Raw genomic sequence first — 27,832 nt, forward strand, 5'->3', positions numbered from 1 at the left:
CTGAGGCTTATGGAAACTCACTGAATTAAAACTTACAGTCAGAGCTTGTCACATTCATTTGGCGAGTTCCATTAGGCTCCCGAGATGTTTACATGTAGTTTGCTGCAGCCTGAAAGAAGAAAAATATAGTGGGTTGCAAACACAGCATATAGCAAAACTGCACTGTCAACCCTAAATATAAGCGCTTTATTCATTAATAAACAAAACTATCTATCTCAAGGGTTAACAATACCATGGCTGAGCATCCTCCAACTCTCCAATCCTTCCTTAGAAGGACTTGGGAACCAGGAGTCCATTCGGACCGTTTACAACGGCCAAAAGGTTAAAATCCTGTACCTCTTACAACGTTTTCTCTGTAACGCTGTACAGTCCTACTAATTAAGACGGGACAAAGTAATCCTGTCACTTCAAACACCAGGAGGGACCCGGGGGCTGCGTTCTCTTCCCCCCCCGGCGGTTCGGAGCAGCCTGCCGGGTGAGCCGCCCCGCGCAAGCGTCTGGGGGGCCGAGCAGGCCCCGGCACCAGGTAACGGCAGCGCGGCGGCAGGCAGAGGGGCAGCGCCGGGGGCGGCCTTGCGCTCGGCATATCGTGACGAAGGCAAGAGACGAAGCCTCTTGGTCCAGGGTAACGCTTTCTGTTCGTTCTTTATTACAGCTAACGACATCTTCCCCTCACGATTCAGCTCCCCGCCCTCCAGGCCCGGGAGCCCATCCTGCTCCTTTCTGAGCCCCGGTGTGAACCGGCGCCTGTCCTGCCCTCCCCGACGCCGGGGAGGCTGCGCAGACGAGAAGGGGGTTCAAGCACCTCAGCGGGAGCAGGGGCTTGCTCACGGCCTGGCCCGGCTCCGCTACCCGCGGCCGGCGCACTCCCACCCCTCACCGGCCGGGGCGGGGGCGGCATCAGCCGCGCTGCTCGGCCCGGGAGAGGCGGCGCCTCCCTCCGCGTAACCGGGAGTGTCCCGCCGCCGCCTCCCCGCTCGTGGGCCGGGGCCGGCGGGTGAGGGGGAGCGGCCGGGCCGGGGCCGGGGCCAGGCATAGGACCGGGGCCGGCGCGGCCTCTCCCCTCCTCTTGCGCGGCGGGGCCGGCCCAGCGAACTGGGGGAACTCGTTTGTCCGGTCTGACGGCGGCTCCCCGCGGGAGGCCGGGCGGGAGCGGTGCTGTCGGAGGCATGAGAGGGCCCTGAGCGAGCGAGCGGCGCCGGGACCCCCGCCCACAGGTGCTGCCGGCGGGCGGGCTGGGGCCGCGCCGCTCCCGGGAGCGGGGCGCTGCCTCCGCCGGCTGCACCCGCCGAGGGGCGGCGGCGGCGGCTCCGCGGAGCGGGCAGTGCCGTGCGCGGCTCCTGCCGAGACTGGGGCGCTTCGGTGCTAGGGGAGCGGGGCCTGTCCCTAGCCCCAGCCGCGGGGTAGTCCTCTCGCCTCTGCGAGGGTTTGCGGCCGGTAGCGAAGTCCGGCGAGGCGGGCTGCCGGGCCGGGGAGCACAGGCGGGGAGGGCCGGGGCGCTGAGCCCCTGGCGCGGGCCTGGGGCACACGGCGGGGCGTTATCCAGCAGGTACGTCGGCGCCGTCGGGCAGCCCGGCTACCCGGAGAAGCGGCCGGTGGCGGGCCGGGGGCTTCAGGGCAGAGCTCTGTCACGAACCGCCGCCGCCTCCTGCTCCCGCTGCCACAGGAGAGGTCAGAGCTCACGCCAGGGCGGACCCGAAACGATTTTCTTTCTCACAATATCACCTCCTTAATCTGAAGCCCGATGGTTTTTTGTCGAGAAGAGTTAAAAGCTGAAATGCCTCGATCTGCTGGTTCGGGCTCGGGGTGTGAAGGCGGCGGTGGCTCTGCCTCACGGTGCAGCCGCTGTTCGCTCGGGCGGGGCCGGGCCCCCGGGGCGCTCTTTTTCCATTGGGCTGCCGAGGTCCGGTAGCGCCATGAATATTTACACCATTCAATATGCATTGGGCGGAGAGCGGCTTCGCCAGGGGACCGTGAGGCGGCCGGTGCCGAGGCGGTCGGCGCGGGGGCCTTTCTGTCAGGTGAGGCCTTTGCTCGCGCTCTGCCCGTCGGGCAGCGCGGGGCCGCGGGAGGGGGGCCGACCTGCCCGCGCTGCCCGCCGCGGGTGCCGCCCTGCCCTGCCCTGCCCGCGCTGCCCGCCGCCCTGCCCTGCCCTGCCCTGCCCTGCCCGCCGGCGCTTCTCGCACGCGTGAGGGTCCCTGCTCCCCTCAGTGCCTGCCGGGCCGGTGTCCACCTAAACCCGGCAGCGATCTGAGTCTCTCCCACCGCAAGGTGCGCGTCAGCTGACCGTCACGCTGACCGCAGAGTGTCCCCAGCCTGGAACCCGGGGCTGAGGAAAGGATAAGTATTTGCTGGGAGGTAAGGCGCAGGGGAAGGAAGGCGGCGCAGCTTTCTCCCTGAGCTCTGGCAGGTCCCGCCACTCTGCTGACTGGCTTCTGGGGCCTCGGGCGAGTTGCTCGGCTTCTGGCTTTTTTTCTTTTTTCTTTTTTTTTTTTCCCCTCTATTTATAAATGAGGAAAATTAGCTTTTGTGATTGTGGGGTGATTACTCATTAGTCAATGTTTATACAGGCTTTAAAGCAGTAATAGGTGCCCATGTTAAGGAACTAGCTCTGCAACAGAAAATACTGAAAAAGTTACTTGTGAAGTCAGTCACTGACTTGGGAGGTGAAAAGCAGTTTTTGACCCCCCCAAAAAACTCAGTATCTCAGTCGTGTTTCCTGCTGCTTTGTGTCTATAACTTAAATAGCATCCCTTCTCTGGGAGCCTGAATGGAGCTGTGGTAAACGGAGCAGCTAATGAAGCATTTCGCCACTGGCTTGAATGTCAGCAGAGAGGTTTTGAAACTGAAGACGACGTACTGTACAGGGAGCTTCCGGCAATAAATAGTTTCTGGTAATGAGTAACAGCGCGGTGTCGTTCCCCTCGTGTGTGGTGGGGGTCTGGATGCAAATGGCTGAAGAGCCAGTGGGACTCAGCTCCCTGGTGCTTGTGTGGTCCTGACCTCTGTAGCTGCTGCTAGAGCCCTTGGGCTGAACTCCTTCCATAAGTGTCTTCACTGGCTCAGATTTGCTCACAATTTTCTGTTTGGTTCTGGCTTTTTATTTGTCTTTCTCTTCAAAGTCTGGTTCAGGCGTCAAGTGGTATTTGGTCGTTTTGTTTTTTCTTGTCAGCTTCTGCGTTGCTCTTATGGATGTTCACTTAAGAGTGTGGTTGCTTTCGTATCTTTCCCAGGCCTGTATTTGTCCCATTGTTAACTTACAGGTATCATGAAGATTATTTTTGGTAACTTCTAAACTGTTCTGTTAATTTAATTTTCTCCTGTGTCACAGCCTGTGAGTGTTCCAGTCCCTTGCCTTGCAGTTTATGATGGTGAACTCAAAAAGCCACTTGCTTGCTCTGTATTGAAGCCTTCTACTTAATTTAGCTAGAATTTATTTTCCATGTTCTTCCGTTGTTGTGGCTTTTATTTTGATGACATAGGTAATCGTATTGGGCCAGAGTATAACGCACTACCTGCATTTAAATATGGGGAGGGGTTTGATTTATTTTGTTTTAATTATGAGGGCGTTAGATGTTCTTCCTTGGCTGTTTCCTTTATCTGGCCTCTGTTAAATGAGATGCTTTGTGTTGACGTAATCGAATGCAGGATTACGTCCAGGAGCTTCTGAAACCTAACCCTAGCTCTGTCTGTGACTTACCATATGGCCTTGGGCAAATCACTTAACCTCTCTGTGTTTCTATACTTGTCAGGGGTGAGGAACACAGTTCTCATTATATCCCTGGGAGACTGAGGGTGCATGAGCTCTCAACCCTGCTTTAATGATGCTGTGCTCTGACAGAGCACTGCTGCTGCACCGTTGCTTTTTGGCAAGCTTACAAAATTATTCTGTAACGTGTAGTGGTGTGTTTAGCGCTGTGTGTTTTTTTTCTCACGTGTTCTTATACAAACTAGAAATATATTTTTAATTTGACAGTAGAGATGGACAATTTCAGCAAGCTCACGGATGCTGTACACGAAATGGTGTACAGTTATGCACAGGGAGATGTAAAAAAAACCCAACATCAAAAAGAAAAGGAGGGGGGAAGAATAAGCAGTGTAGAGAAAACAGGAAAGAACCAGGTCATTTGCCAAAGTGACTTTCTGCCTGAGAGGAGGTAGCATGAAAGTGTTTGGAGAGCCATTCAGAAATTTCTCCTTTTTGTTAAGAAATCTTTGCAAGGCAAGTTAATTTCACTATTTGCCTAAAAGAAATTTTGTTTTGTTTTTGCATGCACATAGTCTCCTGAGATGGAAGTCAGCCAAGAAAACATTTTCTAACCTTGTTTCGTTACAGATGGAGCCTGATTTAGAGTCCAATACAGGGGATTCTTCTTGAGCAGCTGGCGGTTTCTGTGCGCTGAGGCTACAAGCATTTCAAGCTACGTCTGTAATGCAGTCTCTTGGTTGAGTCACAAACTGCGTTGGATAAAGGTCAGTTTAGGAAAGTATCTTTAATGTCAGTTTTAGATACTGACAGAAAAGGTGTATTACTGGGTAATCTCCAACCTTGGTAGCAGTAACCTTCACAGGGGAGGGTAATATCTAGGGAAATAATGCTATTTAAAGTTCCAAAAATCTTCCACGCCAAACAATACGGTTTCTGTGTGCACAAAAATAATATTTTTTTCCTTTATTAAGATATGCTCTTTTATAACATGAACCTTGAGAGGCAACACATTGATTTGTGTAAAAGGCAGGTTGAAACCCCTTCAGAGTACACTCGAACCTAGAGCTTGAACAAAGGTTACCAACTTTATTATCTTCTGCAAAGATAACTTGTCTTGACTTGGACTTTAAATGATGGAAAGTCTGCATATCTGTTAATGAAAAATCCTAGTACAGATAATGAGTAAAATAATTTTGTTTCTGCAAGTGGCCTTTGTTTGACCATCCTTGCTTAGCCTCAGGCAGCTTGGACTGTAGGCTATGGGTCTCTCTGTTGTTATTTCCTGTTAAATTGTTGGTGACTAGTTAATCTCTTCCTTGTGTAGAGTCCTGTTGGCTCATAGTGATCAATTCACTTATATTGGAATGTCCTTCATAGTCATTTTCATACATAGCAATCTTAAAATTTTAATAGGTAGCTATATTGGTGAGTACACAATAGCCACTAATTTAATTCTAGTTCTTCCTCTATGAGGCTTTGTTTTTCAAATGAGGTGCTTTTTCCAGGTGGTGTGATCATGCAGAACTGAGATGGGAAGCTTTAGGAGTGACGGCATTTGGAAGCTGGTGTCCCCCATGTGTTCATTTTCTTCTGCTGATACTGTGCTCTTCTCTCTCTCTTCTCTCCCCCCCGCCCAAGACTGGTTTTGGACATCTGTCAACAGTACAAAACTACTCCCTCTTTCCAGGGGGGTTTCAGTGTTTTGGTGCCTCAGCTCGTTTGGCTCAGGCTTCAGTACGTTCGTTGGAGAAACTGTCACTTCCTTCAACCAAGTTTGGAAAGAATAGCTTTTGGAGAAAGTAAGGTTTCACAGAGCTTGGTGGTACCAAAGTGTTACAATTTTACACTGGTGTTTACCTCCTGATGGTGCAGGTAATTAGGGTGATTATGGCATCCAAGGAGGGACTGGAGCTGATTCCTTGTGAAAGAAGGATCTGTGAATATTACAAGGTTGGCTGCGTATGATGCCAATAAAAAAGTCTGTTGGAGCTGGAAGTAATCCAGTTTGGTAAGTCCTTGATCCTCACGGTTAAAAAGGTATAGCCGAAACACCTTTTTGGAAACACCTTTTTTAATGAGTGGTTGCCCTCAGTACATTGCATGACGCTGGGCATGCGTGTTTCCAGTTGCAGTATAAGCTGACAGAGACGCTGTCGCTGTCTCCCAGCGCGGTGCCAAGGCACTTTGTCCTGGCAGAATGGCCTCGTTCTAGGACACACATTTTGCCAGAGCAGTTTGTTTATCCAGTGGGAAGTAACAGTGCAAGTTTGCTTATGTCTTTATTTCTCCAGCATCCTTATTCTGCACAATTATGGCACTTCTCCCGCTTCAAACATGGGTGAGTTGATAAACATAATGTTAAAGTTTTGAGTGAGGCACTGTGGGCTGATGCCGCCTTAGCATATAGCTGTGTATATGTAACTCTCCATCAGTTGTCTGCACTGGGGCATTCCCAGGTCTTTATACTGGCACTGAAATTTCAAAATTGGTGGTAGGGGGACATAAGGAGAAATCAGTTATTCACCAGAGTTTAACCATCTTTAGGTCTTCTTGCTCTGGTAAATACTAATGCTGACGTTACTGTTCATTCTCTGTTAGTGTACAGATTGTGTTGTTTCTGATCAACAGATATAACTAGATATTAACTTTGTGATGCTAATGCTTGTGGAAAGTAGAATGAACCTCTGCTATTTAGGCTAAATTCTAAGTAGCCTCTGCACAATTTGTGGTCACAAATTGCTTGAAACAACTTTTTTTATAATTTTTTCTGTGAGATGAGGAACTGTTGTGAATCAAAATGTATATATATGTAAAACATTGTGTGTGTGTGTTTATACGTACATATGTGTATAAACCTTGGGGCTGGGTGAATGACAGCAGTAGATGACATAACCAGGCTGACTCATAGGAGACCAGTTGCTTACAGAACGGGTTCCCCAAGGATTCCTCATGTTGCAGCGATAGCCTGAGCTCCCAAAGTGCTGTTTGAATCTTTTGTGGTTCTGTTGTGTGGTGGAGGTCTCAGACTCATCAGGTATGACGTGTGTTCTGGGGTTTGTAGGTGCACTGCTTCACCACGAGTGTTTTATCCATAGCCGTATTTTAATAACTTGAATTTTAACCTTTTTTTTTTGGTGGGAATTGCGAGTCATCTCATGTTAGGCATGTGTTGGCAGTTTCAAAGTGGGAACTTTCTCCAGGGTCACAGTGCAATGAAGAAGGTGTGTAAGGTCAGGAGTTTGTTTCCTTACTACCTCCATTTTGATTAGCTTACGCTCTCAAGCGCAGTTTGAGCGTACTTCTTTCAGAAAAGCATGCCTGACCCAGAATGTCTTTACTGTAGGTGGAATTGTTGAGCTGTGGGAGCTCTGACAGACAAGCAAACCTGTGCTTATTTCCTCAGCTCTGATGTATTTCCGCTGGAGTGGTTTGGCTGTAAGCTGACCCATTTGCAATGCACAGTATAAGCGTTCAGCAGTTCTGTTTTCCTGAAGCGGCACTGGGAACTGGGCTGTACCTCTGCGTCGGCTGCCAAGACTGAATTGTCTGCAATGTCTGGGCAGAGTCTGTTTCTACTTGTACCACGCACCAATCTGCGCCGTTTCCGATGGTCATCGGGAGCACTTAAGATGACACTAAAGGGCACGTGCCGTCTATGATACGTTCTGAATTGTAAGCTATGGTTTTTTGCCTAATGCAAAATGTACTTGGTTGGCTTTGAGGAGCTGAGGCTTCAGCTTTGGGGTTCAGTTTGCCCCACTGCTAATGTACTGCATTGATGGTTCTCGATGGAGACTGCCTCAGACGAGCGAGAGCACGTCTCCAGTCACAGCTGACTTAAAATAGTTATCCAAACTCCAGAGGTTGCCTTTCTCCAAGGCGTTTCAAGAGCTGGGCCTTACCATGGTCATGGCATACTGTAAGGACGGATACAAAAGTCAGCGTGTTTCAGAACAAATGACTGACAGAAATCGTTCTCCTTGAAGATGTAATTTTGGAGGTGTTCCATTATTTTAAAGTAGTCATTCAATGAAGTAAATGTAACTGTTATGTATGAAGTAGTTATATAAATTGATGAGCTTAAGGCATGTAATTTGCATGGCAATCTAACTGAAGCTTAGTAGTGTTTGGGATGAAGGTTATTTCCTTGGCCCATTTGTGCTGATTCATGCTATTTCGAGTAAGTACTTTTTTTTTTTTTTCTTTCTTTCTTTCCTAAAAGATTAGCTGGCAGGTTTGAGTTGTTCAGAAGATACTTCTATCTGCCTGTCCAAGCACTTGTTACCAGTAACATTTCATATCTGTTTTGAGCAACATGTGATCTGTCTCTTATATTTTGGAAGCAAATCTAGTTTTATTATTTGCCTGTTTCCTTGTAGAAGCTCATGTTACAGGTAGATTAGTTGATTAATTAGTTAATTTTTAATGAAGGATGATACTCTATTAAAGCATTTGATTGGGATCACTGAAGTGAGAATAGAAATGCAATATCTCGCCATCGAAGGACTTTGGTTCTGACTGCTGCTATGTGAGGAATAAATAGCGAGCAAGAGGTGTAGAGGCATGAACTGAACCCATGTTACCAATTTGATGATTATCAGGCTGGGAGATGGGCTGCCGTGCAGCGTCCCAAGGTAACAGTTCTTTTGGAGATCCTGTAATGCTCACCTACAGCTATTATCTCATTTGCTGTTTGTACCAGTCAGTGGCATGTTAGGTGGGAACTGTAGGAATTTCACTTTATGAATAGAACAAATAGTATTTTGTTTTCTCCCTGATACTTACAGAATCCTCTGAGAATTTGTGTGGTGAGAAGTTGGGCTCCTGATGTGGTTTACTACCCCTTCCTCTGTGTTCCATGGCATAAAAACATCTTGCATTTAAGCAACTGCATTGGATGTATTCATCTAATAACTCATAGGAATCCTCTTTCTCTTCTTAGGTCCTAAAAATAGCAATAGCCAATAATAGCCATATGAATTGCTGCCACCAGGTGGAAAAAACCAAATCTTTACATGTTGACCGGATGAACCATCTGTACGCTCTGAATTGTACTGCTCATTGCCTCTGCTCTTTTTTAAGCCGATTTTTCTCCTTTTGTTTGAAGGCCACTGCTGTCGTCTCAGATGGAGAATGCTAGCCTTAAGACAAAATGCGTGCATATCTGTATATCTCCTGCTTTGCTGTGTAAAGCAGAGCTTCCTTTGTCTGAAGCAGTCTCTGTTCCTCAGAGTTCTGCCAAATTTGCTGGTTTTGTTAGAAGTGAGAAGAGGTGGGGATTAGTTACCCCAGTGTGCCCTGCCTAGCTGTTTCAGAGGCCGTTTGCCACAGTCGGGTTTACAAAATGGTCATCTGGATTAAATACTTTGCTTTATATCTGCATTGTCAGAAAGGATGGATAAATTGATCCTTAGGAAGTGGTGGTTTTGTTTTGCTTGCCCGGGACTGGATGTTGGTGACCAGGTTATTTTAAAAGAAACAAAACTGCAGCCTTCCCCAAGAGTGGATCATCAGCTGTCTTTTCAATTACAAACTTCAGTTCTCAAACATTGTTGGAGCTTTTCTTTAAACGTGTGCCCATGGATGAAAAATCATTCTTAAACCTATCAAGGTATAAGCTGGGGTATGGACTTGAGTCTCGTAAATACAGGTGCCTGCTCTGATAGAGCCATCACAGTACTCTGGGGGCTCTGATTTCTTTTTTGGTTGGTTGGATGCAGTCCTGCAAGCGTCAGTTCAGTTGCTCTCTTTATCTAACAGGTTGTCTTTGTTTCATGCTCCCTTTTTAGCCTAAAATCTTAGTTATTGGCAAGATGAGCGGTGTGTTCCAGCTGAAATGGCAGAATAATTACTTCTGTCTCTTAGGGGAAAATGTAATTGGAGTAATCGTGCATCTGCTAGAAAGTCCTTGGGGGAAAACCCCACCCCAGAGATCAATGTTAGATGTAGTATTCTAGCTGCAGTTTTGGAAGTGCATATTCAGTCCTCCTGTGAGTACTGGTTTGTTTTTCAATGTTTCTTTCTCCAGTAACACATAGTAAAGAAATAAATCTGATAAGTGTAGGAAAGCTTTTAAAACCACATGAATTAGTGAACATGGAAATTCTACCCGAGTGGAGAAATTGCAAAATTTATTTTTTTTTCCTGCTGTTACTCTATTGCAATACTTTTCCTGCGGACAAGGAAAACAAGTATCATTTGACTAGTTCATTGGTGGAGCTCTGAATAGAGTACTGCCTTTAAAGTGTTTGATGGAGTTTCCCAAGTGAGATTAAAATATGTTCTCATTTTATTGAACCGGACATCGATGTTACTGTGTTTTATAACTATGCTTTTGCTGTTTTATTGGAGAAGACTATTTCCTTACTGGTTTGGCAAAATGTATTTCCTTGTTTCACAACAATGTGAAGCCTGACAGCTTTATATTTGGATTACGATGTTAAGGACGGCAGATGATCGTGATTCAATAAATGTGGAATTGGTGCAGCTATGGAAGTTTCCATATTTGCCTCCTGCCTGCCAAGGCAGTGATTAGTCAGCTGCAGTTTAGATTTCCTCTTGGGATCCTCTTGACAGGTGCCCAACAAAGACTTTGTTCAGGGTCATACTGAGGCAGGAAGCTTGTTTGCATTTACCTGTGTTTTGCTTTGGTTTAGTGTTGTTTTTTCTTTTAATACGTAGTGATGGCTCTTGTAATCTTTCCAGAGTGAAGAAATATGGGACAAACCCAAAATATCTGAGGATCGGGCTTTTCATTTATTTACTTTTTTAATACATCTTGATGTAGCTTTTTTTCCCCTATTTTAAATCCAGAGCCCTAAAGTAGTTCAGAAACGTCTCTCTGAATTTGTATTTTGTACTATTTGCTTTTGGTTTATGACTCTTGCTTAAAATATTGATGTTGTTACGTTCTAAAACAACAACCTGTGGCAAGGTTTGAGAAATTGCTGTACTAGGCATTGCATGAATGTGTGAGATTGTTGTGCAGAACAACATGCTAAGGACACGATGGCAAGTTGTAGACTGTGCACATGTTGCCAAGGGAAAGGTATGAAATTGTGTTCTGCTTCACATTGTAGGTTTTTATATCCACAATAAATAAAAATAACAAATTTAGTAGCATTTAAATTATTTTACTATACATATGACTCGTTCCAGATTGATCTGTAACTGTTTTAGGGCCACTTTGAGTGACTGTCTGATTTGCAGCATTAAAGTTACACTCCCTGTGACCCCAAGTTCTTGCAACAGTGTCATGTGCAGAGCAGAATTTAGAGTAAGATGATTTTTTTGTTGTTGTTTACTGCCTTCAAACAAATGCAGTAAATGTTTTTTTTGCAAGGTTTAAGTTATTCCCAGTTGGCTGGTACTTGCCCTGAGGCATGAGCAGACACAAAACCTGAGTGACCAAAGCACTGTGGAATTTGCACCTGAGTTTTCTGCCCTTTTAGTAAATAAACTCAGGCAGGTATAATTAAACTTGTGTTTAATACTATTTTCCTGTCCTTTACCTCCCCATACATATTTTATTTCAACATTGTTCATAAATAGTTCGTTTCTCCTGCATGGCATAGTCTTTTTATCCTGCATGGCATAGTCTTTTTAGCTTTTTTTTTTTTTTAATTGTGGTGCCTTTTTTCTCCTCAGAATGGTGACCGTTGCAAAAATCAGTAGCAGCCGCCTCTCTTCCTGCCATGTGTAATTCAGCTTTGGTTTCCGTTGTGTCCATCCCACATCCAGGTGCTGGTAGATGTGCGCTCTCCTCTCTTTCTGTCCCCTGCTGGCTCAGTATTAGTTGGCATCTCTGCAGCTCCGTGCTGCCGGTTCCTCCCGTCTCCTCTTTCACTTCGTGATCGCTCTCCACCTTCCTCTGAACTTCTGACATCACTTTGACATCTCAGCTAGTCCTTTTCATGCAGACTAGGTGTCAAGACACTTAACTCTAAACCGATTTGTCACCCTGTCACTGGAAGACTCCTTTGCCTTTGGCCCCACAACACCTCTCTGCTCTCTTTCGACTGCAGGTGCCTTTCTGCGGTCTCCTAGCCAGCCTCGGGCTCCTCCGTGCCACACGCTCACTGGCAGCCACGCCTGCGCTCCCCGTCAGTCGGACCACCGTCCCCTCGGCCGCTGTTGGTCCCCAAGGGCAGGGTACGGTATGTACAGAGCAGGCAGGCAGCCATGCTTCTCAGGAGACTGCCGCCCACCGGGATGTTCGTGACGAGGTCTCTGGCTGCAGGGACGGTGCCCTCTGTGTTTCGTGGTATCAGGGTTAGTAAATACTGCCTGAAATCACCGAAGCCTTCTGTGGAAATGGCAATGGCACTGCCTGTAGCACAGAGCAGCTCAGCGGACAGAGTAGTGCTGCCTGCGGGGTAACAGTTAATGAGATCTCCTCTATTAGCGGGGTTTTCCAGTTGGCAGTTTAGCTCTTTGAGGAGGTAAAGTGAATATAATTAATTTGAACTTCCCCCCAGCAAACCATTGTCCTGGCATTCCCAGCTAGCATCACAGGCTGCTTTTGTTTGTATTTTAGGTATTTCCATTTAGCTCTGCATCTATAATAGAAAACAAATGCAGTGGTTTTTTGACATCTCATCTAACCCTTTGCCTGATTAATTAGTTCATTAATCATTAAACAGTTAATGAGTAAAGATTAATAGGCTAAAGACTGAATCTCTGTGTGCTGGGGTATGACCTTATTTTATTTGTCTTAGAGTGAGAGCAATTCAAAGACCTGGTGGTATTTTTTGTTTTAAGGACTGTGCACGTAAGGATCTTCAACTTTTCCTCTCCAGCGGTCCCCATGTAAGGTATTAGCAGCACAGAATCCTTGACTACTGCAGGGCTTCTTGCAGTTATGTATATTTTATATCTATTTCAAAGAGGAATTGAACATTACATCCTGCTCTAAATGGACTTTGTGTAACATTCAAATAATTTGGGATTGAAAACCTAAGGAGTTTCTTCTGCCTGAACAGACATTCATTGCAAAGAAAATCTAAGTGTCTGTAAACACCAAAGTAGACACGCGGGTGAAGAGTCTGACTATGGCTTGCTTGCAAAGCAAAGGGTTTGATGGCTGAGGGCAGGATTGTCCATATCCCTGTTCAGACAGAAAAAAATTGGAAAAAGTCAGTGTTTGTGTTGGCTGTAAGCATCGCTCAGCAAGTCAGAGTTTGCAGGATTGCTAAGGGGCAAGACTTAATACCCGATTCAGCAGCATCTGCCTGGCTTGCTGAGGGAGCGAAACCACGATGTAACCTGGGGCCTCCTGAGCCCTGACGTGGGTTGCGCAACTGCCCGCCTGCAGCCGCTGCAAGCACGTCTGCGCCACGACGAGGCACCGCGCTCAGCAAGGGCTGGGTTGCCAGCTGCTCGTTCACCACCATGCGAGAAACGGTGAGGATTGCATCACGGACCGGTGCCAGTAATGATGTCTGGGCGCTTTGTCCTGGCCCCATGCATTAAGTTGTTGATGAGCAGGTTGCTCTGGAGATAAATTTTTGGTTCAGGTTCCTGAGTAATACTTTTCTTCCTTTCTATTTTGGATGAAATACGACATTTTATGGGGATGGGATAGTAGTTGAGAAAGAACAAAAGATGAGAAAACCTCCAAAATATCACAGTGAGGTATTCAACTGTCTGAGTTTGAGGTTGAATCTACTGCATCTTGAGGCAAATTCCCTAACTCCAAGGCTATTTAGGAAAACAAATTATCTTTTCACAGAAGTTTCAGGTTCCACAACTGCGTTAGTCATGTGTTAGCTGTCATATTTCTGGCTAACTGCATCAGTGAGCAGCCTCTAACAGCTTGAGTGGGTCTTGGGAGAAGTTGTATTAATTCCTATTAAATCAAACTGTGTGTTTGTATAATACCTGGTGGTTTTGGTTTATTTTGTAAACTGGCAGTCTTGCAACATTAGCCTGTGTGCTGGGCAAGCACGGCAGTGCTGTGGCTCATGAGTGTTCATGCTTTGGGCTCCAGCCAACAGTCGTGTCATTTGAGTAGCATATTAAGTGCTCATGTAGTATTGATAGGTCTCTCAGATATTAAGGACGGGAGACAATTCAGCTTTGCAAGAATGGAAACTAATGCAGATGTCGACAGGGTGTGGTGTCAGCCCCAATGATTGCTGGTTCGTTAGCAACAGCATACGGACTGTAGGGTGGCACTGGCCTTCCTTCACAAAACCAGGCTGTCTTTGCAAGGTGGATGAACAGATGGATACTTGGTAGCTAGCTGCTGTGGACATCTTGTTGTTTGGCTTCAGCCATCCTTACTTGGTTTTATTTTGAAGTTGCCAGGGAGAGCAAGAGCAGGGCTGCTCCCCATGGGAAACCAAGAGGACGGGGGTCGCAGGGCTCAGGAGGCAAGCAGGACAGACCCCAACACAGGGGCCAGGTCCAGTCAGAGTCCAGGCCGTAAGGCGATGCCACAGTGATGCGGCAGGTCCAGGGTCAAGCTGGGAAGTTGATGTGTGGTTCAGGGTTAGGGTCAGGCCCAGCGATGGCTGGAGAGGTCCGCAGTGTCAAGGCAGAGCTAAAGGAGGCACAGACATGGCCACAGCTCAGCTGGAGACCAGCCCTCCTCTAATGCAGCTCAGACAGGGCCGCAGGCTGAGCCAACATGTGGCTCCTGGTCCCATGGGTGCGGGGGGGCCCGGGCGAGGCTGGTGGGGGCCAGAGAGGCTTATTGGTGCCCTCGGGGCCCTGGCAGAAACTGAGGTGATGGAGCCCCCTCCTCTCCTCACGAGTTTTAATTTTCTTACAGTTGTTACAGTGCCTAGCACAGACAGGACAGAACCCATTTGGAAGTGTTGATCCGCAGAAACAAGCACAAGTAATTTAAGCTTCAGTACGACAAATTTGGGTATTGCGTGGTTAGAAATGAAGACGACGCACTTGTCGGAAGGCGCTGGAGTGAGGTGTTTGAGGGCTCCCTGATTCCTACGTCCTGTGCCAGGTCTGCTGCCTCACAAGTGCAGGGCGTTCTTTGTCCTGTGAGCACGTGTAATTACATATAGCAGAACAGTAATGAAAGACTTGTTTTGGTGACCAGCATCAACAGAGGAAAATTAGGGAGACGTGGCTTCCAGCACTTGCTACATTAACTCCTTTCCCTAACTTGTACAAAATGCTTGCAGGGCGCTAGCAGCATGATCTCGGAAAGGGATTCAGAGACCACCTTCGATGAGGATTCCCAGCCCAACGATGAGGTGATGCCATACAGTGACGATGAAACAGAGGATGAGTTGGACAGTCGGCAGCCTGCAGTTGAACCAGGACAAAAGCGAATCAACAGAGACACGGAGGAGAGCCGAGAGCCATTGAAAAAAGGTAACGTTCTGACAGAAACTTGATTTGGGTAGCAAATGGTCCTGAATACAGAGACTAGGCCATGTGTGGATCAATTTGATTTTTGTGCTTGTTAGTTAGGATTTAGAAGGGCTTATCTGAATCTGTGGAGGAGTAATTGATGGCAATTCAGTTTAACAATTGTCAGAACGAAAATCAACTTCATTCCAATCTGCAACCAGAGTTCTGTGTCACAGCTTCTTGCGTAAAGCTAATGATCTGCACGGTGACCTCATCTTAATTAAGGCAGGCCCTAGATGTTCATAGCCTGTACATCAAGAACAGCTCGAACAGAACTTCAGACACTTGTCTTCCCCAGCATCTGGAAACTTGAACCAGCATAAGCCAATTTGCTGCGTTTAGTCAGTTGGTTTGCATGTGTTTCTGCTTTCTAAGTCTTGCACAGCTGAGGTTTCAGTTTAAGGGCTAATTTTGTAGCCTCATGATTTTCTTCATTTACAGTAGTTTCAGAATCACAGAGAGGTAAGGTGAATAGGAGGAGTTCAAAGAAACCCCTCAAGTGCAGTCCGTGTGCTGCCGCCAGCCTAGGAACGTAAATGGGAGGAACCTCTCTGACATGTTTTGGACATACCTGTTCTTAACCTCTGTCCAAGGAAAGTCTGTAACTCCCCTAAATACCTTTTTTTTCAGTGTTGCAATGTGAGTACTTTTTGTTTAACCACTGCCTGTTTAATATATATAGATTTCTTCCTGTTTGTGTGGCAACAGGGAACAGTTGATCACCTCTCATTTTATAACCACCTATTACGTGTTTTCATTTTATAACCACCTATTACACATTTAGTTTTGGGTTTTTTTTTTTACCATGACTGAGGTAACATAGCCTATAGAATAAACATGGTTTTCTTAGCCTCTCATCATCCGTCATGTTTTATTGAGTTCTCATCATGACTGTTGCGCTCTCCTCCAGCTCCCCCCTCTTTTTTTTTTTCTCCAGATATTTTATTTCGTAGACACAGTACACCAGCAACCACAAGTTTGCTTTATGCTCTAGTATAAACAGAAGAAGAAAAGAGAGAAACAAAACTAAACCAGGACCTCCTACACCTTCAGGTTCTTTTCCGAAGTGTACCATGCCTTTTCCTTTATCCTGGTGAATTGGAGAGAATCTGAAATCAGGGAGATGAGTTTTGATTCTGCCCTCCAAAGGACTTGTAGCTCCCGCTAGTTCAGTGTAACCACAAGGCTGTGCTGTCTATGCAGTTAATGTTACCCAAGTTATTACCCAAAATATGGACTAGAGCTATGGAATTGGCGGTTCCTTTGAACTCTGAGCTAGAGCAAAAGCTTTAAGGAGGTAAGAGATGTTACCAGGCAGCCTTGGTAGGCCAGTACTCTAATCGTAGAGCTTGTAAGCAGTTGACAAACTTTGTCAGATTTTTTTTTTCTTCCTCTTTAGACCCTTTGGGGGTTTTGTTTGTTTGTTTAAATCCTCTTTGCCTGCTTTTTCTGGTTAATAGATAATTTTCTGGCATAAGTTGCAGAATTTGTAGAATCTTCTGACTGGTTCAGTAGCTAATTATATTCAGGTAGTGCTACAAAACTTACATCCTTTTTGCTTCTTTTTTTTTTTTTTCCCTCAACAAAGACGTTTTTCCCTTTGTGTTCCTTTAAAGATGATGAATTACTGCTGCAGCTTCCCAGATATTAGGTATTAATATCACTTTTAAGCAGTTTGAATTCATTTTGGGGAGCTTCCTTCCTGCAGGTTTTATTTAAGGCCTAATTTGCCAGTTTTCCATCTGGAGTGCTGAGGTTTTATCAACACTGCAATGGTTTTGCGAACGTGGTGAAGAAATGTTCTTGTAGACATGTTTACAATTTTCTTCAGTCCTGTCATTTTGACAAAATTTAATAACTTTCTCAATTCATGCACTTCAGTAATGATAAACCAAAACGTGGTCCTCCAGTAATTTTATGTAAGCATTATGTAAGGAGGTAAAACCCTGTGACTCTCGGCACTTCTATGTAAACCTTGACCAGGATGCACTATGTATCTTCGCCATCTGCTCTGTGTTTTCATTTAGGCAATCTTACATGCAAGTACTACAGCAAGATAAGTATTTATTATCTTCTCAGCTTGCAACCAACTTTCTGGAAATGAAAGTTGTATAGTGACAGTAAAGATCCCAGAAACGTCAAAGGAGAACTTGCTTTATGTGTTGGATGGAAAAAAGAAAGGCTTTGCGCCTGGATTTGAGTTAGCCAGCTGTATCAGACATGAGTGCCTTACAGCGGCCCAGGAGCGCCTTCATCTTCACACATGCTCCCCATGGGTCCCTGGGAGCCTGGTGCCAGTCCCCAGCCCAGCCTCTGCCTCCGGGAGTTTCATCCCATCCGGGCTCTGCCTGCTGGATGGCTTAGGTCAGGAGAATCCCATGAAACCAAAGAGAGCACCCATTAAGGACAATTAACGTGGGCTGGAGAAAAGGGGGAGATACTTGGCTGATGAGTCAAGAAAGCTGCCTTTGCTGGCTGCCTCATCCTTCCCAGGCAGGCAAAGTGCTCCTATGAGTGGCTCAAAAACTTGCTGAATGAGTTCAGCGGGGAGTTTCTTTGATGTGGGCAGCAGAATTAATAGGGCTGTCCTATCCCTGATGCACGCTTGAGGGGCAGCAGCAGAAGGCATTCTGGCAGTAAGTAGTGGTTGGCCAAAAGCTGTGCACATCCTGGATGAACCCATCTAAAGGTAGACTTGATAGGACTTAGGTTAACTGTAGAGACCTTAAGGTGGAGATGGATGGTTTGTTAGCAAGTCCTCTAGAAACCTTTTCCTTAGGGAGGATGGATGTCAAGCCAGGGTTTAAATGCTAAATGTGACAGAAGGAGGCAAGATTGCTCAGTGCTTTGTAAGCAAATTTATCAGCTTATGGTCCAAAACTTCAGAAGGCTGTTGCAGATGTTGCTTGTTTAGCTTCGTTAAATTTTACTGCAAAATGCAATTAATTTTCCCGAGTTTTAAAGAAATCAGACAAAATTGATGGCTGAAGAAATAAAATGAGCACTTCAGATTTTTACTTTTTTATGGTTGTAAATGACAACCATTGCACAGTATGGTTATAGGAAATAATTGTTTTCAAAAGTTGAGTGGACCTTTTCATTTCTGGAAAGACTGAGAAACCCTGTTTTGGGTGCTTAGTGCTTCACAGGTGTAACAGAAGCAAACCAAAAGAGGGGAAAGAAGGGAATTCAGCATGAATAAATGTTACTCAGATAGGTTTTCAGTTTCTCATAGAACTTCCAAATTCTTGATCGCCACTTCTTCCTACCTCAGATTATGTTTTAATTGTTAATAAAGACAAATAGACTGGAAACTTCTTGAAAACCTTTTTTTTGACTAGGTACTAAAAAGCAGGTATCCGTCTTGTTTCAATTGAAAGTACCTTTAAAATATGGCATTTGAGAGAAAACCTGAAACTGGCACATTTGTTCCCTCATAACAATCAGGCGTTGACCGTTTTGCCTTGTCTCTTCCAGACTGCAGCTGGCAAGTTAAAGCAAACGATGAACACTTCTACGAGCAGCCTCAGTTTAAGAGAACAGTATTTCTGTGCTTCAAAAAAAGCAAATATGCAGTAAGTTTTCTTTATCTCAATTATGTGTTTATAGTACTTGTGGGGTGAATACTTTCTTAATCTCAGTAAGATCTTTCCAACCACTGCTGATTAGTGTAAAAGCCACAATTAACACTTCTTTAGGATTTCCATCAAAGGAGGGTAAGTATAACTGGCTTGGGGTTTGTGAATGGAAAATCAAGGTACCAAGAGACTTGTCTGAGATGAGATAGAGAATTAGAAGCCAGGTGTCCTCAGTCCAAATTCCAGTTTTATCTGCTCAGCCAGAGCTGTTGCAAACATCCACATAGGTGTCATCTTTCATAGAATAAGTCTCAGTGTAGTATTAAGCAATATCCTGATTAAGCTAGACTGGGACAGTCTTAAAAATAGACATTTGGGAATGTCTAGTCATTTAAACAGTGTCATTCTGAATAATTATGATAAAGGAGATGTTTTTGTCTCATTTATCAAGACAAAAGGTTGATTTTTTTTTTTTTCTTCCTTCCCTCCCTGTTCATAATTTTCAACTTTGACAGTATTAAAGCTATGGTGCTTGCATGTGGTGCTGGTTGTGAGTGACAGACGCTTGGACTGCAGGATTACATGTGGACTGTTGGGCTTCGTCTGTGATGCATTGGCTTGTGTGGCTCCCTTGTACCTGCTGAGATACCTGCCTCACAGTCTTGAGGCCATTTGGATTATCTCATGCATGAGTATCAACATTTAATAGTAAAAGTCATGAGAGTGAGCCTTTGCTGGATCCAACATTGTCCCTCCTGATTAAGTCTAGTTAACGGTCCTTTGTATCTGGGTTCATTATTTGTAGTTTGATGCCTGAGACCAATTATCTCCCTAATAGCAAACAATGTCAAAAGGCATTACAGAGAAGATTGCCTAGGAGGAGGGGAGCACTGAAGTTTCCTCCCTTTTCCGTGCTCCTCTGGCAGTGCCATGGCACTGTGCTATTTACCTGAGGAGAGACTGTAACTTTGCCACACCATGGCTCTGCAATGCCCTGTAGTCCTCGGTGTAGCTGAAGCTTCAGTCTGAGATGCTTCTTTGGGATATGTTAACATCAGTGAAACAGACCTTTTTTGCCTTATGTCGTTAAGACTGTGACCCATGGTAAACTGTTGAGGAAAGGTACAGCTCTAACAGAGTTCGTAGGAAAGATTTCACTAGTAAAACGCTTGACTTACAAATATGCATTGTACATTTGTAATGTAAGAAGAATCTGCTGTTGTGAATGACATTTGGGTTTCTTCAACAGGGAAATGCAATTAAGACATACAAGTACAACCCTATCACTTTTTTACCACTGAATCTGTTTGAACAGTTTAAGAGAGCAGCCAACTTCTACTTCCTCGTTCTTCTCATTTTGCAGGTAAGACAGACAGAGAGAATACTGACTGTGAAGTGAATTTGAGGTGCTGATCTACTGAGCTGAATAATACTTATGACACAATTCAGTGCTATCCTGTCAGGAAATTGCAGGGTGCTTTGTGAGGGACTGTATCAGAACTACTGTAGAAACTAAGCCCAAATTAACAGAAATCTGGAAAGACTTACACTAGCTTTGTATTAGCTAGGATGTGCTAGTTGCAGAGTTCATGAGTTTCCTGGGGAAAAGATGTTTCTTTTGCTCTGTAAAACATGATAGCTTTAAGTTCCATTCACGAATCAGAAACTCCAAGAGAAAATCTGAGCATCTACAATTGTTAGAGAAGCCAATGCTGAGGCAGGGCAGCACAGTCAAACTCTTCCCCCGAGTTTTGTTCATCTTCGCAACCTGACTTAAAATTCTCTTTCTGATGCATTGGTTTTCTTTCTTATGTTGTAGTCAGATCATTATTAAATGTCTCTGAATTGAGCTTGATTGACAATCCTGTATTGAACTGATTTTATTTGTCTTTTGTAGTCGATTCCCCAAATAACTACCCTGTCATGGTATACGACACTGGTGCCCTTACTCTTGGTGCTGGGAATAACTGCAGTCAAGGACCTAGTGGATGACATTGTAAGAAACATATTTTGTTAATACGAAAAGCAAAAGAAAACAGTGTAGTTCATTTCTTTAATTGTGATACACAGTAGGGAGTACATTCTTTACTCCTGGTTTTCAGGCTCGTCACAGGATGGACAACGAGGTTAATAACAGGGCATGTGAAGTCATCAGGGATGGAAGGTTTGTACTGTTCCCTTCTTAACTCTGTAAGTGATGTTTGTTGCCTTGTTACCAAGTTTCATCACTCGCCTTAAACCGTAGATACTAAGGGAAGTTCAGCTTTTTGTTCTCTACCGTCTATGTGAAAACCTAATTGAAAATGGAAAAGAATTGCCCAAAGCAGCAATTTAAACTTAATTCTGTGGCACTAAGTCCGTGCTAAGAGCAACTTCTTTGGAGAGAACAACAAAAATTCATATATAGGTAAAGAGGGAAGAGAAGAGGTAGGTTGACTTCTAAGTTACAGACCCCCAGCTGAATTGCAGTTTCCAAAAAGAAAAAACACACCTTAGCAGGATGTAATGTTTTTGTGGTAAGGAAAGTTCAATATTTCAAGATTTACAGAGTGCATAGTGTTCTAGATTAAATAGTAATAATTGTTAAACTATCTTGATATTAGGTTCAAAAACACAAAATGGAAAGATATTAAAGTTGGTGATATCATTCGTCTGAAGAAAAATACTTTCGTTCCTGTAAGTGCTTTAGATATATTTGTTTTATGTTTCTACAGAGTTCTGCACAAATCTTGACTTGGATTTATTTGATGCTTATTTATTTGTTTTTCTAGGCTGATATTTTGCTGCTATCCAGCTCAGAACCAAACAGTCTCTGCTATGTAGAGACAGCTGAACTAGATGGGTAAGGCTCTGTTTAAGGATTTCTTGGATTTAATTTTGGCTTACTGGTAAAAGAGCAAGTGGTGTGTATTTCAGACTCTACTTGCCACTTGTTAAGCCACACCTGGAAAACTGTCCATCCAGTTTTTGATTCCCACAATTCAAGGATCATTAAGAATTGGTGAGGGTCCACTGCAGTGCTACAAAGATGTCTGAAGCATTGGAGAACATGACACGAAAGGTGAAGGACTTGGAGAGGAGAAGGGTGATTTAATCAGTCTTCCAGTATCTCAAAGACAGTTACAGAGAAGATACTCTCTTCACAAGGATGCACGTTGACAGGACAGAAGCAATGGATACAAGTTGCTTCAGAGGAAATTCTGTCTGAACTCAAGAATAATTGTTCTCATGGTAGATAATTTTTACCATTGAAATAGGTTGCCCAGAGAAGTGGTGGAATTGCTGTCACTGGAAGCAGTCAAGGCTTGGCTTGACTGGGCCCTCAATAACCTCAGCTAAGGCCCTGCTTCCAACAGGAGGGTGGACTGCTCATTACCAGAGGTCTCTTCCAACCTGGACTTTTCTAGGATTTTAAAGTTTTCTTATTCCTTGTCAGTGGGAAAACCAAAATACATATCTTTCTGTGGAAGTTTTTCATAGAAGCTGCTTAGATAGCAGAAATCTTACTGTCTTGGTCACATCGCTTTGTAAATGTTGGTTTAATTCATGTTGTCAGAAAAGCTAGTGTAGAATTCTTAGAGAGAAGTCTGTACTGATATGGACCTCACCTAATGAGGTGAAATGTTAGTTTTTCTGAATGAGCAGTGGATTCCTCACTCAGCCTTTAGTAATCTTGAAAACATTGACTTATAACATCATGCAAAACAAGGATTTGTTTGTGTTGCAAATTATTTGTTCTCTGTTGGAGCTTTTAACAGTATCAGTTATTAAATATTGCTTTCAAATAACCAGTACTTCAAATTTAACTACTACATTAGTAAAGCAATGGCTGTGAGAAGCTTCACTTTTTCGCTGAACAGAGGTAACAGTGTGAGGAAAAGCAGACGGTGTAGGAACTAGTCATGTGGTTTGTGAATGCTTCATATCCATGCCAAGCAGGAGGCTGGGATGTAGGGCTTAGTCATTTGCTTCATTTAATTTTGTTCAAACTTCTTTCCTGTATCCATGCTTCTAATAAAATGTGCTTTTTATCCTCTCTTCTTAGTGAGACAAACTTAAAATTCAAAATGGCACTTGAGGTTACACACAGATATCTTCAAGAAGAAAGTGCAATGGCAGACTTTAATGGTTTGTACAGTTATATCCTTACAACATTTGAATGTTGCTCAAGCAGTTTACAGTACAAGTAAATAAAACATGGGTGGGGACGGAAGTGCTGCCTGTGGTGCTTGTGATTCTGGAGTTAGTACCTTCCTGGCTTTTGTCACGAGGCAGCGTAAGCAAGTTGCACAAAGGAGACTGTGCTGCTGAGCAAAATATGATTTATTTGAAGAGGAGACCTTTGCCTCTTACGGCACACTAAGTGGAGATGATGGAGCCCTTTATTAGTGTTTGCCTGCCAGTTTTCTTTGGGGAAAAAAGTATGTTTGCTGTTGGGATTGGATCTGGAATATATCTTCTATTGTCCTTTTCTTATTCATCATTATGATCTAGCTGCTTTCTGCGTGTGTTGTGGAAACTTGAAGGGCAGGAATCCCCTCTCTTACTGAGATCTGACACAGAGTTTTATCTCGAGCTGAATTTTTTAGCAAACCTAAAATTGCAAATGCTTAAAAGAAAAAAAGAAAAAGAAAGAGAAGAAAAAAAAAGACTTACAGAGTGACATGCTAAAGTGTAAGATCCAGAGACACGTACACTCTTGCAGGCAGGCAATTGTTAAAACTTGAGAAATATTAAAAGAAGAGGTGAACAGAAAGTGCCCTGTTTGGCAGTAAATGCTGTGGGTACTGGTCTTGGTGCAGAAATGAATTTTTTCTGCATTTTCAGTCTGGAAGGCAAAATACCACCCTGAGATACCATATTTAAAATGTCAGCAGTACAGCACTGAGTATTTGTACACCCTAAATCTCAAAGAAATTGTTTATTCAGAACACTCATTTTCTCAAAGAAACAACTTGATGAAGTAAAATTACTTGTATGGGGGGTACAAATCAATGCATTTATTTAACTGTTGTGTACTAAACGTATTCTCCTCCATATTTTTTAGGTCTGATTGAATGTGAAGAACCTAATAACCGACTGGATAAGTTTGCAGGAACATTATTCTGGAGAAACATGAGTTATTCACTGGATGCTGATAAGATTTTATTACGTGGATGTAAAATCAGGAATACAGACTTCTGCCATGGAGTGGTCATATTTGCAGGTATTTATGAATTGAACATGTGTAGTATTTACCAACTAAAAGCATGCCCTATAGAGCGAAATGACATCTTTATCTTACAAACATTGACTGTATTTTATGTCCCAGTTTTGTAAAATGGTAATGCTTAGTAGCACTTGTTTGTGTATTCTAGCTTTCCTTTTTTTTTTTCTCTTTACTTTTAGGTGCTGATACAAAAATAATGAAAAACAGCGGAAAGACAAGATTTAAAAGGACAAAAATTGACTCCCTTATGAATTACATGGTTTATACTGTAAGCCTTGTTGTTTAAAATTCAGGTGTTTGAGTTCATTTTTATGTAAATAGAGTGAATGCAAATTTAGGAAACTTCTTTTTTTGGTGCAATAAGCATGTTTCCACTTTGTTTTGACCTGATGAGTTGGGATGAAGTAGGAGGGAGTCTAAAACGGTTCCTCGCTGTTGGTGGAATCTGTGACCTTAAACCGCAAGTGTAGGACAGCCTACACGGTGAAGATGAGTGCTTCAAAGCCAGCATGGCAGGTGCTTCTGCTCGCCTGCACTGAACCAGTGGGCAGAGACCTGAGGACCCTGTCCAGAGGTGGGCTCAGCACTTGCGCGGTGTGTGTATGAGGAATACCCGCTGCCCTACAACCCGCGCTCTACCGAGTGTGATTCCCTGGGACAGGGGAGGAGGAGAGAGGAGCTGGCCTGTTGGCAGGCGGAGGCACTCATCTCAGCATGGCTGTGGTTCTGCCCCTGCTCCAGGCGTGTTCATGTACCCTATTTGCTACCTGCTTAAATAAATGTAAAAACACAAAACGATGCTTGGGGAATAAACTAAAATTAGAACTCAGATTGATTGAAGAGATGATTTTGCAGAACAGGTTTGCTCCCCTTCTTCTTACTTACAAATACATGTAATATTCTATTTTGAACACGAAGATTTGGGATTTATGTTAAGCAAATGTTTCTGAAGCGTCACGGGCCTCTCTGTGTACACTGTAGATTTTTGTTGTCCTCATCCTGCTGTCGGCTGGCCTTGCCATTGGACACACGTACTGGGAGCAGCAGATTGGCAACTCGTCTTGGTACCTCTACGATGCGCAAGACTTCAGTCCTCCATATCGTGGCTTCCTTAACTTTTGGGGATATATCATTGTTCTGAACACCATGGTTCCCATTTCCCTCTATGTGAGGTAGGTAAATACCTTGGCCTTTAAATGGCTGAACTGGTGATAGGGTTGAATTACTTCACTTACGGATCTGGTAATATGTCATTATTTTGAAATATGAGATGCAGCTGGGAGTGAGAACATTCATTTTATTTCATTCAGCGTCGAAGTGATTCGTTTGGGCCAAAGCTATTTCATAAACTGGGACCTGCAAATGTATTACCCTGAGAAGGACACGGCCGCGAAAGCCAGAACCACCACACTGAACGAGCAGCTGGGGCAGATCCACTACATCTTCTCTGATAAGACGGGAACGCTTACGCAGAACATCATGACGTTTAAAAAATGTTGCATAAACGGCCAAAGATACGGTAAGTTTGCACCACATTGCTGCGCCCTGTAGTGAAAACTGGCTAGCAGAGGGGTGCTGATTTGTGACAGGAGCACAGGATCCTGCAAGTCCCCGTATAGCACAGCTGGCAGCCTCTGCCAATTCTATGGAAATGAGGAGGAATTGTAATGCTTGTTTGAAATTGGGCATACGAGTCTTTTTAGTTTCAGCTGAACTTCCCCAATTTAGCCCTGGCATTGAGTAAAGCTCCAGTAAAATTGAATTGTTGGGGTTTTCCCACCATTTTCCTATTTAAAAGGGGGAAACTGGTAGACTTGAGAGGAAACTTCCTAGTTGAAAAGTCAGAAATGAGTCATTTACAGAATGATTCCCTTTTGGAAGGCATGCTTAGGTATGCTTTGGGGGCAAAATTAATCTAGAAACAAGTAAGAAAATTTAATAAGAGCACTAGTTTTTCATTTTAGTGTTAGTTACTTCCATTTCCAATCTTGTCTGGATTTCAGTATTTCGAATATGTAGCATATGTGCTCCAAAACTATTGTTTGGTCAGTTCAAATAACAAAAATGCAGTGTGCTGACGCCATGTGCTTTTTAAACATCCTACGTCTGAAGAGAGAACAGGAATTTCTGACAGTGAAAGCTGTGTTAAGCCAACACAGAGGTCTTATGACAATTCCACCGCGTGCTTGTTTTCTTGTGTTTGCTTTGGTGTCACTAGTATACAAAGGTACTGCAGCTATGAATGAATTTGCTCTTTTTAAAATCTGAGCTATTCTAGTGCAGTAGATGTTCTATATATTTTTTACTTTGTGAATGAGTTGTAAAATCTTTATTATTCTGTCCTGTGCCTTCTAACGGGTGGCGCTTGCATTGCAGGAGACTGCCGGGATGGAGCAGGGCAGCTTCAGAGCCACCCAGAGGTAGGTCGGTCCGATCTGGCGCTGAAGTCCCTACGGTCTGTAGAACAGGGAACAATGCCTTGCCAGAGTATGAAGAGATGCAGGTAAGCACAAAGCAATTGCACGTGAGATAACTCAAACCCTCTTCTTCTCTTTTCTAAGCAGCAAGTGGATTTCAGCTGGAACATGTACGCAGATGGGAAGTTCTCGTTCTATGATCACTATCTGATAGAGCAAATAAAATCTGGAAAAGATCCAGAAATTCAAAAGTTCTTTTTTCTGCTTGCTGTTTGTCACACAGTCATGGTTGACACTTCTGATGGTGAGTATGTTTGGTTGTTTGGGTTTTTTTTCTTGTGTAAGGGGAAACAATAATTCCAATCCAGTCGCACAAGGGAGAGATCCAAAACTAATGCTGATCCCATAAATGAGAAGGAGTATTAGGCTACTCTTTTAAATTAAACAAAAGCAAGAGCCAGTGTATTCCCTGGGCTGAATTTCTGTCTCTTTATGGAAGGAGGACTGTCTTTATTACAGTGACAGTTGTAGCAAATGCACATCTTAAATAGCAGCAAGTTTAGAAAGGTAGGGGAACAGTTCGTACAGAGATCTTGTGTTTTCATGTTGTAAGTCTTCTCTCCGTTCAAATATTTCTTTAAAATCTCAAAAGCATAAACGTCAAATAAAATCACAATGACACTAGCATAATCTCTGGTTCCACATATGTGTGTGAAAGTACAAACACATTTGGAAACTTGTTTTTGGTGCAGAAAAACAAGTGTTTTCAGCATGAGGGTTTCACACTCTTGCTCCTGGAAGCACAGCCCCATAGATGTATACAAATCATGTATGTCTGTCCTAGAGTATCACAGCAAATAACCAAAATGAATAACAAAAATGTGACACAAACTAAATTTAGAAGTGAATCCTAAATCCAAAACACAACACTATACCTGCTGCTAGGAAGAAAATTTAACTCCATCCCTGCCAAAACCAGGACAGCCTGGAGGGAGGAGGGTTCAGTGACTTACCCCATTTGGAAAGTACACGTACTAAAAAGTCCCTCTGCTCGGTGTGCACTGCCGTCGGGTGCTGCAGCAATGTATTAGACCCCACTTCAGAAAGGGAAGGCACTTTGCATGTCTAAAGAATGGGTGTGAATTTTTTAGCTGTGGTGTCTGAGTACCCATGTAACGCTCAGCCGTACGCTGGCTTTCTCTTCTTTTCCCTGTCCGATGATGCAGGTCAGCTCAATTACCAAGCAGCTTCCCCAGATGAAGGGGCCCTGGTCATGGCAGCCAGAAACTTCGGCTATGTTTTCCTATCCCGAACACAAAACACTATCACTATAAGTGAAATGGGGATTGAAAGAACTTACGATGTCCTTGCTATCTTGGATTTCAACAGTGATAGAAAACGGATGTCTGTCATCGGTAAGCTGATTACAACCAACCTTTATAGAAAAGGTCACTTGTATTTCAGAGGTGAAGAAGCACATGCAAGGGAAGTTGAAGTCAAGAATTACGGCTGTGTAACACACAGGGTAGATTTTAATCCA

General features: G+C 44.0%; 1 protein-coding gene across 10 annotated transcripts in view; it reads left to right on the plus strand.

Moving 5' to 3' along the window:
- Positions 1–910: 910 nt before the first annotated feature.
- The window catches only part of ATP8B1 (ATPase phospholipid transporting 8B1), a 39,361-nt gene continuing 12,439 nt past the window's right edge, over positions 911–27,832 (plus strand). The window contains exons 1-19 of one of the 10 annotated variants that reach the window (XM_054810779.1): positions 911–1,217; positions 2,749–2,894; positions 4,337–4,473; positions 11,734–11,865; positions 14,857–15,049; positions 18,566–18,663; positions 19,916–20,029; positions 20,564–20,662; positions 20,769–20,830; positions 21,270–21,342; positions 21,438–21,508; positions 22,712–22,794; positions 23,714–23,872; positions 24,055–24,143; positions 24,857–25,047; positions 25,186–25,394; positions 26,252–26,295; positions 26,437–26,596; positions 27,519–27,707. In XM_054810779.1, the coding sequence (XP_054666754.1) occupies positions 14,869–15,049; positions 18,566–18,663; positions 19,916–20,029; positions 20,564–20,662; positions 20,769–20,830; positions 21,270–21,342; positions 21,438–21,508; positions 22,712–22,794; positions 23,714–23,872; positions 24,055–24,143; positions 24,857–25,047; positions 25,186–25,394; positions 26,252–26,295; positions 26,437–26,596; positions 27,519–27,707 (1,822 nt within the window). In that variant the 5' untranslated portion in view covers positions 911–1,217; positions 2,749–2,894; positions 4,337–4,473; positions 11,734–11,865; positions 14,857–14,868. The other 9 variants (XM_054810778.1, XM_054810785.1, XM_054810781.1 and 6 more) reach the window with 9 other exon arrangements.

Source organism: Grus americana, chromosome Z (genome assembly GCF_028858705.1).
Source record: "Grus americana isolate bGruAme1 chromosome Z, bGruAme1.mat, whole genome shotgun sequence".
Lineage (NCBI taxonomy): Eukaryota > Metazoa > Chordata > Aves > Gruiformes > Gruidae > Grus > Grus americana.